This window comes from Tiliqua scincoides, chromosome 3, assembly GCF_035046505.1.
Source record: "Tiliqua scincoides isolate rTilSci1 chromosome 3, rTilSci1.hap2, whole genome shotgun sequence".
Taxonomy (NCBI): domain Eukaryota; kingdom Metazoa; phylum Chordata; class Lepidosauria; order Squamata; family Scincidae; genus Tiliqua; species Tiliqua scincoides.
This window is the reverse complement of record NC_089823.1, coordinates 152,069,634-152,089,000: the sequence shown is the minus strand read 5'-3', so window position 1 is coordinate 152,089,000 and position 19,367 is coordinate 152,069,634. Positions and strand designations below refer to the sequence as shown.

Below are 19,367 nucleotides of genomic sequence, written 5' to 3'. Positions count from 1 at the left end.
CAAAAAAAAAATGTGTTTGCTCAAATAAAAGAGTATATATTATGCCAATGATGTTGCTTTTTCCATTTAGACCAGGAATATTTCCTTTCCTTTTAAGCATAGGACAAAAAGCCACTGGTAAGTCTAATTTGGGATTTTCTGCTGAGATCAGTGTGCTTTCTAACCAATATACTTTGTAATTTCAGCATAAAAACAAATCTGGGCATTGGGGAAAACCACATGATATAGAGTTACAGTCCCTGGGGAATTGACCCTATTGGCATCTTCCAACTTCTTAATCTTTTTTTATAACTCATCCACACCCTACAACATTAAATTAAAAAAAGCAAAGAGTCAGCAACTTACTGGAGGGCCACGGGGACCAATGATGGACATGCCAGCTTCTCCTGGGGCTCCCTGCAGTAAGAAAGAGATAGAAAATGTATGTGAAAATGAAGATTCAAATAATTTTGGGAATTGATTTGAGGCTGAATATTAAGGAAAGAGAAGTAGTAAAGAAGGAGAGAGAATGTGAATGTACATGATACTACTAAGCATCAAAGTGTTGATTTAAAGTAAAAGACGGGAAGGAACAACAATAGAGGGTTGAAAAGAAAGTTTGGCCAAGGAAACAATGAGAAAAACAAAGTTTATAAAAGGGATTAAAATCAACAATACATACACATACTCTTGAGAGATAATGATTAAAAACATATTTCTTCCAATTGAAGCAGCAGGTCCCCCTGTTCTATTCCAACTAAGACAGGGAGCCATTTTGAGCCTATTCTGAAATCAGATCAAAGCACCACCCTAGGCTCCTTGAAAGTGGAAAGTCTAATCTCACCATGTAGCTAGAAATATATTTTCTGATGCCAGATTTGTCTCAATTCCAGCTGTTGTCCACTGGGAAACCTACTCTCCTAATCTGGGGGATTTAGTATACCTTTTAGTTAAGCTACCATATTTTGAAAGGGAATTGCCCAGCCAAACGAATTGTGTCCATGTATGTATGCACATGTGCCCCCCCCCCCACACACTTTATTTGGGGATAAGATCCTACACAGTCTCTGTTTGACAGCGTGCAATTTTCATTTTGTTTTTCCAAAAATTTAAATGGTGGCTCTACCCTGCATAGAACCAAATGCAGTTAATTACATGCTGTCTATAATGAATTTATAGGTAAATATGGGTTAACAATTGGGTCCTAGCTGTTGGCTTGCCTTGCTAGCTGGTTTATGGTTCAATTTTTGACACAGTTTCCTGTCTTCCAGCTCACCTCCAGACCATAACATCAAACACAGTTTATGCATATTATCAGTGGTGTTGCTAGGAGGTGCGGGGCGTGCGGGCTGCACCAGGTGATGCACACGGGGGGGGGGGGGTGACACGCTAAAATCACAGTGGTTGGGAGTAACCCCATCATATTATATACTGTTGGATGCAGAAGTGTAATGCAATGCAAAAAACCTGAGTGAAATATCTCCTTTCTAGCAAAAGTTATGGCCAAAAAATCGGAGAACAAAAAAGGTAAGGATCCCTATGGAAAGTGAGCCATATCATGTGTTTACTCGCGAGTAAGCAAACGTGCCTAAGTCTGTCAGAAAGGGCAGGCTGAGAGGAATCCAATGACACCAGAATGGTCCTGATCCAATGAAAGTAGCGCTCCAAAACACCTGAGAAAGAAGTCCCTTCCTCCAAGCAGATGAATGTATTGAACCCTATGGAAAGCAAAACTAAGCCTCACAGTCGTGTTTACTCATGAGTAAGCAAATATGCCTTGGCTGGTGTAGAAGATCAGGTGAAGGAGAGTGCAAGGCTACCAGAATGGTCCTGATCCTATACACCTGGAGCTAAACAAGTGCTGCAAAAGGCAGCCCCCCCCCCCACTAAAAGGATCAAAACAGAGGCTTCAGCTGATAAGGTGAACTTTTTTGAGACTTGCAAAGCCAAGTAGATCCTGGCAGTGATCTGGTGTAAACAGTTCTTAAACTGAACTGGGCACTGGGTAGGGCTGAAAATCTTTCTGGTTTTGGAAGGGGGTGTTATTGCAGACAGGCTACAGAGGAAATTCACTTGTTGGACCAGGGCTGGCTTATTTAATTATTTGTTTTACTTTAATTATTTATGCTTATTTATTTTAATTTGCCTGATGATTTAACTTCCACCAAGACATCGCTTCTGGTGAGTCTTGGACAGATTGTCATTCTAAAAAGTGGGTCCTAGTGCTAAAAGTTTGAGAACTGCTGCAATAAGGTGTTAGTAAGGGGGTGTGTGTGACACCACTAGTGACCAAAATCACTAAAATCACAGTTTGGAGGAATAATACCATCATGTTATATATCAATCAATGCGTAATTTTATGCAGAATGTGTTCTTTGTTCTATCAAAAGCCAAAAAACCAGAGGGGGTGGAGTGATGGTACATCACCAGGAGGTCTGGTCTAGAGGAGGTCTGGTCTAGAGGGTAGAGCCTCCGTCTGCCTGAAGATAACATCCACAAGGTCGCCAGTTCGAGGCCACCGGCACCGTGCGACCTTGAAGCAGCTGACAAGCTGAAGCCGAGCTATTCCATCTGCTCTGAGCGTGGGAGGATGGAGGCCAGAATGTGAAGCCAGATCAGAATGAAACACCTGAATGTAGTGGTTCTTGAAAGAAAGAACCTTCTTTCAAATTGTAAAAATCCCTATTTAATAAGGGATTATTAAATCCTGCCTGCCTATGTAAACCGCCTTGAATAAAGACCAAGAAAGGCGGTATATAAATACCTGTTGTTATTATTATTATTATCACCACACCCACCACCAGGGGTGTTGCTCCACCCACTGCATGGGGGGGGGTGACACGCTGGCATCCCGCACCAGGTGACGCAAACCCTAGTGACGCCACTGCATATTATCAAATAAATAACAGAGCAATTGAACAAAAATGCTTTATCACCCATGCTACATTTTGCTATGATTTTGGTTCAAAGATTTATTCCACAGTTGCAGGGTCCTAGCATTTAAATATGGTAGCCTGTAGCATAATGCCATCAAACACTTATAGAGCAATCCCATGCATCTCTACTCAGAAGTAGAGTTGAGTTCAGTGACTCCCAAATAAGTGTGCATGGGATTGCAGCCCTAGGGTCCAATCCTATCCATCTTTCCAGCTCCAGTGCAATCGCAATAAAGCTACGAGGTAAGGGAACAAGAGTTCCCATACATTGAGGAGGCCTCTGTGACTGCCTCCCCACCACAGGATGCAGTGTACACTCTATGGGCACAACTGCACCAGCACTGGAAAGCTGGATAGGATTGGACCCTTAAGCACTGCATGGTCAAATGCAATAATGACATAAAAGAGTCATTCATGCCTGTTGACAGATTTCAGTAAATGTCAAGGCTGACGGCCATTAGGTGACAGTCTACAATAGCACTTAGCAGGGATCTTCACTTTGCTGCACCAGTGAAAGTGTAGATTTCTCCTTCCAAACACCATCTTTTTTCATATTTTCCTATTATGCCAATTCTTTCTCACTTAGTGTGACTGGTTCATTTACCAGGGATTCAGAAGGCCATATGTTGTTACAAGTGTTTGGTGAGTTATTCACACCTGTATGCCCAATTACATCTGGAAAACCCATCCCATTTTTGTTTCATGAGTACATAAGAAATGTACATTGGTGCCAGGAAGGCTTCTTCAGACAAGCTGTTTTGGGGGTATTCCATAGTCTTAATGATGCTGTGAATCTAGGACCACCTGTGTGTTTGCCTTGGTGACCCTGTCATGTATGCTTAGTTTGCACATTTGTAAACAAGCAGATGATTACTACAGAAACATCACAAATTTCCAGTGCTCTCTCCTCCAAATAAAACAAATCCTTCAAAGGCTATCCTGGACTTCTCACTGCTTGGGGGAGTGTAAAGCATTTCATTTCTTCTGATCATTAATAAAAAGGAATGAACAAAGGGTGAGAGCTTGAAACTGCAGGAGTGCAAGGAAGAACTAACAGGCAAAAGGTCTCTCTGCAACAGTGTAAGAGGATGAACACAAAGTCTTTTGCAGCAGGACTTACCAAATTTTAGCCTGGCAAATTATGGAAAGTCAAGTTCTTCACCATATCAGTGTGGCAAGAGAAACATAAAAGTCATAAGATCCATAAAAGATATGGCAAAGGGACCGGTGTCACATCCAGCAGGGTATGGGTGCACACATTTTAACATATTATCTAAAAGAACCCCAAATACTCAAGGCTCAATTTGGAAAAATGTTTATATGGATTGTCTTGTATGATCTGAAGGAACAACAGTCTGTCGACAAGCAGTTTTGCTGCCCTTCTGCTCCATAATACATCACACCATTTTGCTTGTCTTTACAGCAGGTTGGCAGAATTTCTAAATAATCAACTGCTACATGATATATCCTTAGGGGAGCAAGGAAACCCACAGCAAAGGTTCTCCTGCTTTTCTTTGTTGAGATGTTGCAGCAATGGAAAGTATAATGTTGCTGAGTGACATGCAGCATTTCTTGTGGCATTTGAAAAGCACCGGGAGCAAAAAATAGTGAGCAAAATGAAAAACAGAATTTGGTTTTTGCATTTCAAGAGGTTTCAGGCTTCTGCTTAACTTAGCCCAATGGTGTAATTTTATTTTATTTTTTAAAATAGAGGCAAAAAGAAAAGTCAACCACAGATTAACGCAAATGTGGTTGGCCCGCTTTATCCCCTCACACGTTTTTCTCAATGATTTTTTAAAGACTTTTCTCTTAGATAATAGAGGGGTTCAACCACTGTCTGGAATAGGAAAAAGCCAACAGGGCCCCCACAGACAACATCTGGATGGGTCCATCCAGGCCACAGCTGGTGCAGTTAACCACATTTCCACATGTATGTTTCCTGGACACACCAAGCACAGCTGTCAGCAATGAAACAGAAAATGGTTCCAAAGAATACCAGAAAGATTCAGCTGCAAATACTGAGTTTGCCTGACCATCCCTATAAATAAGCTCTGGCAATGTTAGTATAAATTAGAATAAACAAATCAAAAATTAGAATGTTTGGGCTCTTTTTTTAAAAAAAAAACACCACTCAGCTATTCCTTATTTGCATATATAAAATTGTGTGATATATGCACTTCTAAAATTGGCTTTTGACTCACACTGTAAAGTTGCTTTCTTCTGTACTATTCTGAAAATCAGAGGGGGAGGAGACCCTTCGGACTAGTTTAAAATTAACGAAATGGCAAACCTATTTTTCTGGGCAAAGCCCTCTAGCAGGCCTGACAAGAAGGGGATGGGGGAACCCCAGGGCCTGGGCTTCCAGGGGACCCAGGCCACAAGAAAACAAACTATACAGGACAAAACAAATTCATAACAAATTTGAGTACCTCAATCTCCAGGACTACATTTCCACTACAGCTTTAAACCACTTTCAATGCACTTCTATTACCCCATTTTGGAAACTGTAGTTTGTTCAGGGTTTGTCTACCAGCTGTAGTTTATCTAACAGCACTCAGATTCCTTAACAAATGGCAATCTTCCAGAATGCACTGGGGAACGGAAAGGCATGGAAAGTGGATTAAAACTGTAGTGAAAATGTAGCCCAGGTCTTCTCCATAAGCACCAACATATATTAGCACAGTTCAAACATGGGAAAGTGAAACTTAAACCTTCAGACCAGAACTACTAGGCCCCAGTGGTAGGTAATATAGTTTGGTTCACAGAATTCCTAGACCCCAATAGTAAGCTCCAACCCTTCTCCTAGTTTAGTATGTCTAGAACAGCGTTTTTCAACCAGTGGTATGCGAGGTGTTGTCCAGAGGTATGTAAGGGGCTGTGGCGTCTGGGTTCATGACATCACTTCCAGGTTCGGTAAAGAAGTGACTGCTCTGAGCAAGACTGAGAAGCACTTGCTCTGCCCTGTTCTGCAGCTGCTCTGAGCTTTGCTGCATCACTGTACCCTGTTCACTCACTAGAACAGGGTGCAGTAACTGCTTCTCCGAGCCAAGAAGCAATTACTCTGATATTTGCAAACCTAGAAGTGATGTCACAGGTACTGATGGTACTTAAATTACAACATGATAATTCCCACATCAGGAGAAACAGTCTGAAAAACACTGGTCTAGAACACAAAAGATTGGATCAAGTCTACATGTGTTTTGGCATTTTCTGAAGGTGATATTAACAGTATGGTAAACAAATATAAGTGTGGAGCACAGAATGGAGAGAGAGAGAGAGAATTTTTTTTTTTTTAAGGCCAGGTTTATTTCACCTGGACTTTGTTTTTGAAAATCATCACATACTAATGAGGGAGATAGTGAAAAGCCAGTCCTTGGATGCCTGTGCATTATTAGAAGAAGAAAAAGCAAATGAGGAGGACTTTGAGGAGGTAAATAAGAGAAACACAGTAGCACTTCTCCAAGTAAGAATGTCAGAGGGTGACATTAAATGTGATGTAGATAGACTAAACTGTCACAGTGTGTTTTCAATCACACATATTGACATTGATAAGTAGCTTAGTAATGTAACAATAATAAAAATGCTAGATATAGAGTTGTTTTTTTTAACTTGGATTTGTAAACAATGTTGTTTTAAAAAACAAGGTAATTATCCCACTCTGGTAAATGTTTTCATTTAGTTTCAATCTTGCTCATGCTAAGTTAAAACTGTCAAAAAAATTGTTTAAAAATATATTAGCACCTGGTTTGTAGGAAAATTTAGGAAGGGGAGCCCAATCAGGCGTCCTGGGCTCAATGCCAGCTCTCAGCGACCCTGCCTTTCAATATAGCAATTGCTCCATCAATACAAACCACAATAATAGTATAGTTGGCCTGAATCTTATGCAGACTTTACTTGCACAAATGCAGCTCGGCAAACAAGCAGGAAAAAAACAACAATTTTGAATAGTATAGGCAATTCCACCCACCATTCTGCTTACTAAATACATGCCCCTGAGTGAGCCTGAGATCAAAGTTGCTGTTCCCTCAATTGGCCTTGGTTCCCATCTGTCTCTCATAGTTTTTAATGAAATAGTCATTTTTTTGGCTGTAAGGAATTTTTAACGTAATTTTTATACACGATGTTGCCTTTAAGCACTGACTCTGGAATGTTACCTTTGTGTACATTGCGGGCAGGTTGTATTTTAAAAGGATGTGGGTAGCAGCTATTGAAAGCCCAGTGTGAAGCTATGAGCTGAAATGTGCTGACTCACCTTCTCTCCAGGTTGCCCCTTTAGTCCCTGGGCCACCAGTCGCAGCCACATGCAAGAGGGTGAAAGGGGAGAGAAAGAGAGACACAAACACAGGAGTCACTGTCAAGGCACACTAAACCCCCAAACAACATAACTGCACATACAGGCACACACACTATAATGAACAAACCATGTGGCAAACATTGATACATGCTTAAATGTTTGTACACAGGCACAGTGAATGGCAATCTTTGTTTTTGACTTCCATCCACTTAAACCATCATTATGAATTCCACTTCACTGTGCCAGGAATAGGAGATTCAAGATTCTCTTGACAAATAGTTCCCCATAAGGAAAAACTATTCTTGGCATTTACCACTTCAGACTGTAGGTGGGGAATTACATAATCAAACACTTCCTTCCATTTTTTAAAAATCCCCACATCTAGGAAACTATAATGTGTAGAAGGAAGGTTCCAGCTTGGCTTTCACTCTGAGATGCTAGCTTTTATGTTTAAGAAGTGTGGACGTAGGTGTGCACTTCTGTAACATTCAATCATGCAACCTGAAATCTTAAATGGTACAATCTAGGGATATCTTTGCATTGCGATTAGCTGCCTGGAGAAGCTGAGGGAGGTGGCAGTTGCAGCCAAAGCTTGGAACTGATTCTTGAGTGCAACAATGGCAAACAAGTGTCATAGGTTAGCAGTATGCTCACAAGGTTAGCTAAGCTGACCTAAAGTTCTCAAGTCAGAAATACAGAAGCAGGAAGAGACCTGGCAAAGATCCTTAGATCCACTACCCTCCAGAAAGATTTACTCTTTGACATGATCAGTTTTGATGGCCTCGCTTAACTAGGAGATGTCCTTCCAGCCAGGAGCATAACAACTAAAAGACATCCTCTTTAAGTAATGATAAACAGCCAGAGATACCTAGGAAGTCTTCACGACTGCTTCAAATAGGTGAGAACTTCTGTACAACTGTACTAAAACAACTGTACAATGGGCCCTTGGTATGTGCAGGGGATCTGTCCCAGGATCCTGCGGGTACCAATTTCCACAGATAATGAGAACCATGAAAGGACCTCACAAGATCTCCCTGACGTGACCAGATGTGCCTTCCAATTGCATCCAGGAGGTGTTCTGAGGTGCAGGGAAGCCGCCTCAGAAGCCCTCCAATGGGCTCTAGAAACTTCCATTTTCCGCCTCCCCCATGCCTCAGAGCACCTCCTGGATGCAAGTGAAAGGCGCTTCCAGAAGGTCACAGAGGCCCTCCAAACACTGGCTCGACACCTGTGTTGAGTCACAACCACAGATGCCAAACCCACAGATAAGGAAGACAGAGTGTACTTTCACCAAGGTAGTTTCATTAATGTGTCAGTGGTACAAGCAGGCTTGTATGAAAGAATGCCAAATTTTAAGAGGTCTGTGAAGAGAAGCAATGTTCATTTCTTTCAGAAATTCCAAACTAAATGGTTTAGACACCACCAGTAGTGACACCCACCAGTAGTGATAACAACAAACCTTTTGGATTCTGATCAGTTGCAGACCTGACCCCTGTGCTACCCCAGAGCACAGGATCGCAACATGCCACCCCTCCCCACAACATGTCCCCCCAGAGGAGACTCACCCAGCCATACAGAGCCTCATATAACATTCCCAGGCACTCTGAAAGCCTTCTAAGGTCTCCAAAGTGCTGTTAAACAGTACTTCAGGTTTTCATTGGAACACCAGAAGTACTGTTTAACAGTGCTCTGGAGGCCTCAGAAGACTTTTGGAGTGCCCGAGGATGCAGCGCAGGGTCCCCCCAGCCCACAGAACAGCTTTCGAGGGTGGGCAGAGGCAGTAGCAGTGGCACGACAGAGCCACCCCCACAGGTGTGGCACTTGGGGCTTTCCTCCCCCGCACCCCAGAACTGCCACTGATTCTGATGCCTATGTAACTCAGACATCCCTAAGATGGCACAAATTTTGGTTTGGAAAAAATTGGAAGTGGATTTGGAGGCTTCTCTTCAGACAAAACATCTGTGGAATATTGAGGGAAACCAAAAAAGTTTTGATAAGACTAGCAATGTTTATTTAGAAAGTTTTACATATCCCTGACTATTAGTAATAATACTTGGAATCCCCTAGCACATCACCTTACATTATCTGGAAGATAACTTTTATGCCCTCATTTTATGCCTGTATTATATGGAAGAAATTTATTCCATTTGCAAAAGATCTTCCCTTGGTCTAGCTTTACCTGTAGCCAAAAAGGGGAAGTTCTGATAAATTTATAAAGGTGATTTATAGCTTCAGGAAATAGGAGGGGGCGCATAAGCCTTGTATAATGATGTGCATTGTTTATTGCATTGATACACACCAGCTGCAAGAGCGACAATTGCAATAGGGTAATCCTATGATAAAAAGCCATGTTTACAACCCAATTTATTAGGGCCTTATGCCGCTGGGTGAGCACTACAGGGACACAAGGTCCTTTATCCCATACCTACTTGCTTGGAAGCCCCAGGGAGTGGCCAGCAGTTTGCTCCTGCATGAGCAGGTCATCCTTCCATGCATGCTGGCACAGAAAACAGCATGTAAATCCTGTCACTGTAAAGAATAGGATATTTGCTGCTTTCAAAAGGGCAAATCCTTAGGAGGAAGCTCCCATTCCTTTCAGCTAGCAAGTGCTGCTGGGATATATGTGGACACAAGAATCTGCCCATGGATGACTGGCAGCATGGGAGGAGGGATTAGAGCAGGTTTTGCCATAAAGAAATCCCTGGATTGCAGTGAACAAGTGGCTGCAAAATGCCATGCGGGTGACGCTCACAGATGTCATTTTGCCATGGAATAACTGCACATTTGGTCTGGGCCTTTAGACTTTATAACTTCTTTCCCCAACACTTATCCACTGTCCTCTAATTTAAACCTATTCTTTCATTTCTTGCTTTCAGTGGATGTGGCCATTTGTTCTCTCTCATGATAACTTCTTAAATATTTGAAATCTCTCTCAGTTCCTTCAGCCTTTCTTCCAAGTCAGATGGACTTGATATTCTAGACCTCTTCTCATTCTCAAACCTGTTCTGCAAATCTCTTAATACAGTCCTTAAATTCTAGCAGAACTCAGCACAATATTTTGCATATCTTACCACCGTGAAATACACCTACACTGATACAGTCAATACAGTCCATTTGCCACCTAGCAACATTTCTTCCTAGGCCCTTTCCTGTTTTTCACTACAAATGCAATCAGTTTTTGCATGACTGCCTGGACCTTCAACATCCCATCATTTGGGACAATTTTCTGGGTGATGGAGAAATGTGCTGTTCTTTTTATCTTGGCTAGTTTATTGGCTGACTTGAGAAGCCAATGGTATTGAGAAGGAATGTATTCCTTTATGGAATACATTTTCAATTGCTCTGGCATTGTTTATTATTTGGTTATTTACTCTATATGTTCGGATTTTTTTAAATTTCTGATTTTTTTAATTTCTTACTTGGCATATATTTAGTGTTCATGACATAGATCAGTGAGACTCAAACTCAGAGGAAATCCAAGGGAGGTGTTGATTTATCTTGATTGAGCCAAGAATGATGGTTAACTGAGTTTTTTGAAAGTTCTGGGAACCAAAAGGGTAACCGTCCACTATTTTCCATACTTTTTGCTCTGCAACACCAGGCCAGCCCACTAATGATGTGGTTCAAATTGAACAGTAGGTTCAAGGGAGCAGTGAACAGATTTGTCATGTCTTTCTTGAAGCATTTGTCACCTCCTCCCTCCAGCCCATCATGGACAGAGCCACTCCACTAAAAGCCCCTTACAAAAGAGACTAGCTGTGAAGAAGGAGCAAGGTGAAAGGGGAAGGAGCCTGATTGCTGCCTTCCTCATGGTTTTTGGTGCTGATGCTGGTGGTAGCTCCCTTCACTTGGAGGGGAGCAGTTAAGGGGTAGGAAAAGGATTGCACAATGCAATGCAACCAGATTGCTCCCCTCCTAGCCAGGTGGACAAGGCGGGAACTGTAGTGAACTTTCTGTCCTCAGGCCAGGCCTATTGCCAAAGGATGTAGTGAGCCCTTATGGTAGTATACCAGGCATTTTTAACTGCCTGCTAAGAGCTAACATGTTTATTGTAAACTGGCACCTTTTAAATATTTGGAAAGGCTATGCCTGTGCCCTGGGGGAAGGCCATTATGTTAGCATCTGAGATAAAGAGTTGAGGTGATCATATTTTTCTTTGGCATGTTGTCACCTACTGTGCATCTAAGGTGCATGTTGTGCATGAAGTGCATGTTGTGCATCTAAGGTGCATAGACAGGTAGTTCATTTAATTTCCAATAAAAGCAGAGGAAATATCTTGCAACTGAAAGTAAGTGATGGAGCTCTTTTTTACTGGTATTCTGTCTTTATACTTATAACAGAAAGTATATCCCCTTGCACATTCACCTGTGTGAATGGTGACACAGTTTGAGAAAAGTGTGGACTTTAGCGAGGTAAATGAATCACAAATCCAGTCTTGCAATGCTGTTTCTTAGGTATGGGAAGGCATCAGAACTCACCCTCACTCCTTAGTTCACTTTGGAAATAGGAAAAGAAAACCTAATAGAATAATCATATTATGACCTTTGAGAACCACATGTGTAGGCACAAAGAAAGCATATGGAAAAAGAAAATGCTAAAAAGCAGGATGCACAGGCATCTTTGGGAGGTGATGTGACAATAAAACAGGCACCACACAACTTTTTTTTCAAGGTGTCAGTTATTAGTTTAAGATGTTCCAGCTTTGTGGTGCAGATCTTGCCATTTTGTCCCATAGAAACAATGCTCATTCTTAGGCCAAAATATTGTCTAAAATGACTACTTAATCCATGCATTCCTTATACATCCTCTTCCAACTCTTGGAAGAGGATGAATAAATGAATACATTTTAGAAACCACTCTTTACATAAGCACCCCATCATTCTTGTTCCAGTTGAAATCTGGTGCTATAGGAATTCTTCCAAACATATCAGAGTCCTTCTGCCTGATAGCACTACCACATCAGTTTATGCTATCTGAATTTCCATGTGAAAAGTTTCAAATTATTTATTTATTAACAGCCCAAACCTATGCATGTCTACTCAGAAGTAAGTCCCAATAGAGTCAATGGGGCTTACTCCCAGGAAAGTGTGGATAGGATTGGGTTGTAACTCATTAAGGATCTCCAAAAAATGCTGTTAAGAGTTACTCTGCCTCTTGGCAAGTAGGTCTCAATAATTACAGTACATCCTTGTTTTTAAAAAATCACTGTTTTCCTTTTTCACAAACAAAGCTGGTACTTAAAATGGGACTGGAGTCATGATTTATCTCAAGAATGACTGTATCACCCCTCAAAGGGAGCCCAGATGGCAGAAGGTTTGTAAGCAGGTGGCCAGGTAACTGTAAGAGGTTTCAGACTCACCTGTAGTCCACGGATCCCCATGGTGCCTTTGTCTCCCTAACAATTAATGCAAAATCAGAGGGCATTTGGAAACTGACCAGATGTGATACTATAAAGTGACACAAATGAATATTCATTTCAGGGTTTATGCAGCTGCCTTGATTTGTTTACCATTTTAAGGGTGATCCTGCTGAGTATGCTGAGGTTTGTATATTTTATAGAATGCTTTGAAGTTAACTGCAGCTGCCTGTAAACTCCTCTTGCACTATCTCTTTTCTATTTATATATGCATGGGTATTTGCAAATGTTTTAATACATACATAAGTATGCAAATGCAGCTTGGTATGATATTTAGCAATAAGTTAATGCTACATGTACAAAATGCTACTATGCAATGTATCATTACACTACATATCAGAGCTATAACTTTCAGTAGTTCTGTGACTTTTTCAGTTTTACTAATTTGTTCATAAATTATTTATGTGGTTCTTATATGGTTCTTAAATTATTTATGTAATTCAGTGGTTCTTAAATTGTATTACATTTTGGACCAGTTTTCTGGTTTGCCTGGTTTTTGTAAACCTTCATATTTTCTCCCCTTATGCCAACATGTGGTAAGGTGCTTGAGAATAATCTGAATTAAAAATCAACTGCTGCTCTTTTCCTCTGTAACTGTAATCAAACAAAGATTGATTAAAGATGGGTAAATAGAGAACAATGAACACAGCGGGGGGGGGGGGGTTCTTTGACATTTATTCTGATTAAGAGACAAGTAAATTTTCACTTAAAGTTTATAAGATCAACAGAAATTTGGTTGTCTCTTAGCAAGTGATGGAACTGTTGCTCTTCAGAATTTTACAGCCCAGTCCTATGCAGAGCTGGTGCAGCAGGGCCTCCAGGTCTGTGATGTGTCCAGCACTGCAACTGAGAAGGTAGGAGGAGGGTAAAGGAACATTTGCTCCCTTACTCTGTGTAGTGCCTCAACCTGTTCAATAGGGCTACTTGGATTTGCACCACCTATTTAGCTGGTGCAGACCTGTGTAACACTGGCAGGCCCAGGACAGGGGTTAGGATGCGGCAGAAGCCTGCTCCATCATCCTCGCCCCCTCCTGAGTCCAATCCTCCCCCATCCTGCCCTCTCCCCACAAGGAACATAAGAACAGCCCCACTGGATCAGGCCATAGGACCATCTAGGCCAGCTTCCTGTATCTCACAGCAGCCCACCAAATGGAGCACACCTGATAACAAGAGACCTGCATCCTGGTGCCCTCCCTTGCATTGGCATTCTGACATAGCCCATTTCTAAAATCAGGAGGTTGCACATACACATCATGGCTTATAACCCATAATGGATTTTTCCTCCAGAAGCTTGTCCAATCCCCTTTTAAAGGCATCCAGGCCAGATGCTGTCACCACATCCTGCGGCAAGGAGTTCCACAGACTGACCACACGCTGACTAAAGAAATATTTTCTTTTGTCTGTCCTAACCCACCCAACACTCAATTTGAATGGATGTCCCCTGGTTCTGGTGTTATGTGAGAGTGTAAAAATCACCTCTCTATCCACTTTATCCTTCCGATGCATAATTTTGTATGTCTCAATCATGTCCCCCCTCAGGCGTCTCTTTTCTAGGCTGAAGAGGCCCAAACGCGGTAGCCTTTCCTCATAAGGAAGGTGCCCCAGCCCAGCAATCATTTTAGTCACTCTGTTTGCACCTTTTCCATTTCCACTATGTCCTTTTTGAGATGTGGCGACCGGAACTGGACACAGTACTCCAGATGTGGCCTTACCATTGATTTGTACAATGGCATTATAATATTAGCCGTTTTGTTTTCAATACCTTTTCTAATGATCCCAAGCATAGAATTGGCCATCTTTACTGCTGCTGCACACTGCGTCGACACTTTCATCGACCTGTCCACCACCACCCCAAGATCTCTCTCCTGATCTGTCACAGACAGCTCAGAACCCATTAGCCTATATGTGAAGTTTTGATTTTTTGCCCCAATGTGCATGACTTTACATTTACTTACATTGAAACGCATCTGCCATTTTGCTGCCCATTCTGCCAGTTTGGAGAGATCCTTCTGGAGCTCCTCACAATCACATCTGGTCTTCACCACTCGGAAACGTTTGGTGTCGTCTGCAAACTTAGCCACCTCACTGCTCACCCCTGTCTCCAGGTCATTTGTGAAGAGGTTGAAAAGCACCGGTCTCAGGAGAGATCCTTGGGGCACACCGCTTTTCACCTCTCTCCATTGTGAAAACTGCCCATTGACACACACTCTCTGTTTCCTGGTCTTCAACCAGTTCTCAATCCAGGAGAGGGCCTGCCCTCTAATTCCCTGACTGTGGAGTTTTTTTAGTAGCCTTTGGTGAGGGACCGTGTCAAACGCCTTCTGAAAGTCCAGATATATAATGTCCACGGGTTCTCCCGCATTCACATGCCTGTTGACCTTTTCAAATAATTCTAAAAGGTTTGTGAGGCAAGACTTACCTTTACAGAAGCCATGCTGATTCTCCCTCAGCAAGGCCTGTATGTGTTTTGAGATTCTATCTTTGATGAGGCATTCCACCATCTTACCTGGTATAGATGTTAGGCTGACTGGCCTATGGTTTCCTGGGTCCCCCCTCTTTCCCTTTTTAACATCCCCTCCTCACCACCAGCGCACCCTCCTGCCACCTTCCATCCCACCCCTACTCTGCCTGGCGCAAACCTTACCTTCGCCAATGGCTGTCAGGAGGGATATGGCAGCTGTGGGACAGTGCAGGCCTTCCCACTGGTGCCATTTACCCACTGGGTGTCTAAAAGCACATTACAGCACATTTACAACACCTAGCGCGGGTGCTCAGAGTCCATAGGATTGGGCTCTTCCCCTCTTATTTTCACTGTGGCATCAAGAGACTACCTGAAGTGCGTTACTGATTGCTGGTACGCACTTGAGCTACAGTACATTCTTGCCTGAAAGTAAATCCCATTGAACTCAATCGGCTTACTTCTGCATTGTCATACATAAGATTATGCTGCCAATCACAGCTTAAGAATCTTTGTACTAGTTAATTTGGTGAGTTGTCTCTTTTTTTTAAAAGGAGAATGCTGCACAATGGCTCAGACAAATCAAGATACTGACTGACTCCTAAGAGAGGCAAAGCCAGTCTGGGGAAAGGGACATCATCCCAGAAGGAAGAAACTTTCAGTCTGACCAACACTGCCTCCTGGAGGGGAGGAGCTTCCTATATGTCAGGAATGCCACCCTTCCTCTACGAGAGAAAGAAGTCACATTGATCAGAAAGCACTGTAGAAATCACTTAATTTGTGAACCTGTGCTGTAGATTAGAAAGAACTGTTCAAAACACTTGAAGGCTAACAGCACACTCATATGCATGTCTATCCAGAAGTAACTCCGATTATATTCAATGAGGCTTACTCCCAGGAAAGTGTGTATAGGATTGCTGCCTAATTTCTCTACACAATGTTTTCTTTAAGTATGGAACAATGTGTTATGAATTTTGAACAATGTGCTTTTTGAACAATGTGCTATGAATTATATCATGAGCATTCTAAAAACAGTTTGAAATGCCATTAATTAGACTGGTGCTTTGTAGCATTCAATCATATTTATACTTGACTTGATTCAGAGAATGCCAATGGGCAGTCATCAAACTGCTATGTTTCTTGCCATGAAAGTAATGCCAAAAATTGTGGGGTGCCTAGATATTTCTTGGTGCAACAACATTGCAAAACTGCATTAACTGAAAATATAAGTATTCCATATTTCAAATAATTTCAATAAAACTCCTTTTAAAAACAATATTAGAAAATAAGTACCCAAGATGTTGTTAATTGTCTTAGGGCACAAACCTACCCTGTGCTGGAACAGGAAGCCAAGAGGCTTGCGCTGTATCCAGCGTGGGATAGGGGCCCAAAGCGGCTCAGCCAGAGGTAAGGGGAAACTTTTCCCCTTACTTCTCGATACAGCACGCTGGCCCCTATGGGACTCCTCGGACCTGCACTACCTCCTGAGGTCATGCAAGTCAGAGGACAGTGGAGCAGCCTGAAGCCACTCCGAACTCCCTGGGAGTTGGGGTTGGGATCCAGCATAACTGCAGCATAACTGCAGGCCCGCTCAAAAAAGTAATAAAACTAACCTGGTCAGAGTCAAAACTAAAAATATCATAATTAAAACAAATAACTATAAAGTGAATGCAAAAGAGAATTCAAGAGCAGTGGGTGCAGCCAAACCCAGCACACAGAGGGAAGGGAAGGATCAAATGCCTGGCAAAATAATCGAGCTTTAGCTATGCTGAGATCTGTTCAGCAACCCTTCAGACTCCTGTGAATCTATCATGGATTCTCTACATATTTTAAAACATATATTTTCAACCTAGAAACATGAAAGTGCTAGAAATATGCTCTTCAAAAAAAGAGGAAAAAAAAATTGGAGAACTGACATTCTCAACAACTTGAATCCTGCACTCAACTCAACTCAATCTGTATTCCTATTGGATAGGATTTAAGAATGTCATGGCTGTAAGAATATCAGATGGGGGAGAAAGCCCTACTGAACATAATGGGACTTGCTTCTGAGTAGACATGCAAAGGATTGTGCTGCCAGAAAAGTCTGAAATGTGATGCCAAGAAATACACTCACGTGTCAGTGAATTTGTACCCCTCACTGTGTGTTGACTCAGTCTTCATAGCTTCACAAGTCAGCATAGTTTGCCTGGCTGCCTGCCTATCATGTTTCTAATCCAAAACATATTTCACCAGAGCAGCCAAATACTACACAACAGCAGGAAAAAGAACGATCTGTATGTTTGTTTCTTTCCTTAAGGTTTTAGGATAAGTACACTGGTTTTTAATTTTGTTTGTGTTTGCAAATCACAATTGATGGCTCCTTTATCCAAAGGTGTTCAACTGTGAATCTGAGCTAAGTCCATGCAGTTCAGCCTTATCTTTGTCTTACCCTTTTCAAGCAAGAGATTCAGAATAGGCTTCCTGTGACAGAAAGTACTTTGCTCCAGGGCCTCAAGAGATTAATCCTAAATCTCTCCACTTTCAGAAGCTGAACTACCCTGGATTTATATGCACTATGAGATAGGTGGATCCCAGTATTCATGGGCTACAATATAAATTGAACTCAGGAAATAAATAGCAGGACAGCTTCTCACTTGACAACTCCTACTGAAGTATTGAACAGATATTTGAATACAAGATACATGCACACCCCATCATTTGTGCATGCCTGTATAAATAGCCAGGTTTTCCCTATACTTTCCCATTACTACTGCCATGTACAGGTAAAACCTAATTATTCACAGATTTTTCACCCGAGGTTTTATCTCAACCCTCATTACAGCGAGAGAGAGCCAACTGACAATCCATCAATCATTCTCTCTCTTCTCTCTCTACACATGTACAACAGCTTCACTCTGAGGCAAGCGACCCCTCCCTTCCCCCTGAGCATGCGAAAGAATGCCAAATGGCAGTGATTATCACCTCCTCCATTCTCCCCCCCCCCATGCTGTGGCTCCTGGTGAAGGGAGAGATTGCTGCCTTGGAGTGAAGCCTTTCTAAACACCTGGAGAGAGACTGATTGTCTGCTTTATGCATTACAAAGGCAAACAAGGCTGTTTCTAAATCACTGAGCAAAGGAACATTGTTTTTTTTAAATGATTTGCTTTAATGCGATTTTTGTCATCCACTTGAGTTCTGGAAATAGAACCCTCACAAATAAGGAGACTCAACCTGTATTTTACAAGGAAATGTAGCATTTTAGACACATATATTTTGAGGTTGGGTATTTACCAGCACAAAAAAGCAAGTGAAAATAGAACTAGTGGTTATGTTCTACACAGAGCTCTCATCAAAAATATTAGCCTGGTGTCAGGTTCTTCCCTCTTCTGTAACATTTAGAAATAATTGTACAGGCCAACACACATTTTGCTTCCTTAAACATTACACCAATTCCTGGGTATATTTGGGGTGCCGATTTCAAAAATGGCATCCGTTTTGCCCTATCACATCTAGTTTTGGCGACATGGCATAGCCTTTTAGTGAATGGTTCAAGCAGCTTCCTCATGAGGAAGCCTACACCATGGCTTCCTCATGAGGAAGCTGCTTGAACCATTCACTAATGAGGCTATACTATATCTCCAAAACTAGACATGCTAGGGCAAAACGGATGCCATTTTTGGAATAGGCACCCCAAATTCATACCAAACCACCATAAAGTTTGGGAAAAACTTTTCTGACCCTCAATTCTGTAGGCCTGTGTTATCAGTATCTTGTGGCCGACATGTTGGGCATTCGCCAAGGCAATGGCTACTACTTGTAGGGGTATAGAACTAGCACGAGTAACTGTATTTGAACATTATTGGAAAAGGACATGTGAGACTATTGTTTTCAGTGGAAATCTCTTTGCATCTAGACATTATGCTCAACACTGGATTTCCACTGAAAACAATAGTCTCACACGAGTCCTTTTTCAATAATGTCTAGTTCTGTCCTGAGGAAATTCCATGAGATGCAAAGGGGGTTGGCTTTAATTTCCTCACTTGATTTGACAAATAGGTGCATTTATTGTGATACTAGTGGTTCATTTAGAAAGGCTCCTTTAATTTTCCCTGGGTGAACTAGCTTCTGCAAATTTACTTCTGGTGTCAGAAGCTTTGCAACGGGAGGAAAAAAGTGTCAGTTCTAGAATATAAAGCCCCTCTAGTATACTCTTCATAACCCATTTTGTCTATGAATGTTCAATAATACCTAGTTTTCATATAGATTAGTGTCTATGTGTTTACAAATCCCATAGAAAGTGAC

The 19,367-nt window shown here is 41.9% G+C and overlaps 1 protein-coding gene across 1 annotated transcript in view; it reads right to left on the bottom strand.

Moving 5' to 3' along the window:
* COL13A1 (collagen type XIII alpha 1 chain) overlaps positions 1 to 12,594 on the bottom strand; it is a 132,526-nt gene extending 119,932 nt beyond the window's left edge. Inside the window, exons 1-3 of the mRNA XM_066621401.1 lie at positions 12,569 to 12,594; positions 7,168 to 7,194; positions 346 to 396 (exon numbers count right to left, since the gene is read on the bottom strand). Coding sequence (XP_066477498.1) covers positions 346 to 396; positions 7,168 to 7,194; positions 12,569 to 12,589 — 99 coding nt within the window. The 5' untranslated portion in view covers positions 12,590 to 12,594. The remainder of the gene's footprint in view (positions 1 to 345; positions 397 to 7,167; positions 7,195 to 12,568) is intronic.
* Positions 12,595 to 19,367: the final 6,773 nt, after the last annotated feature.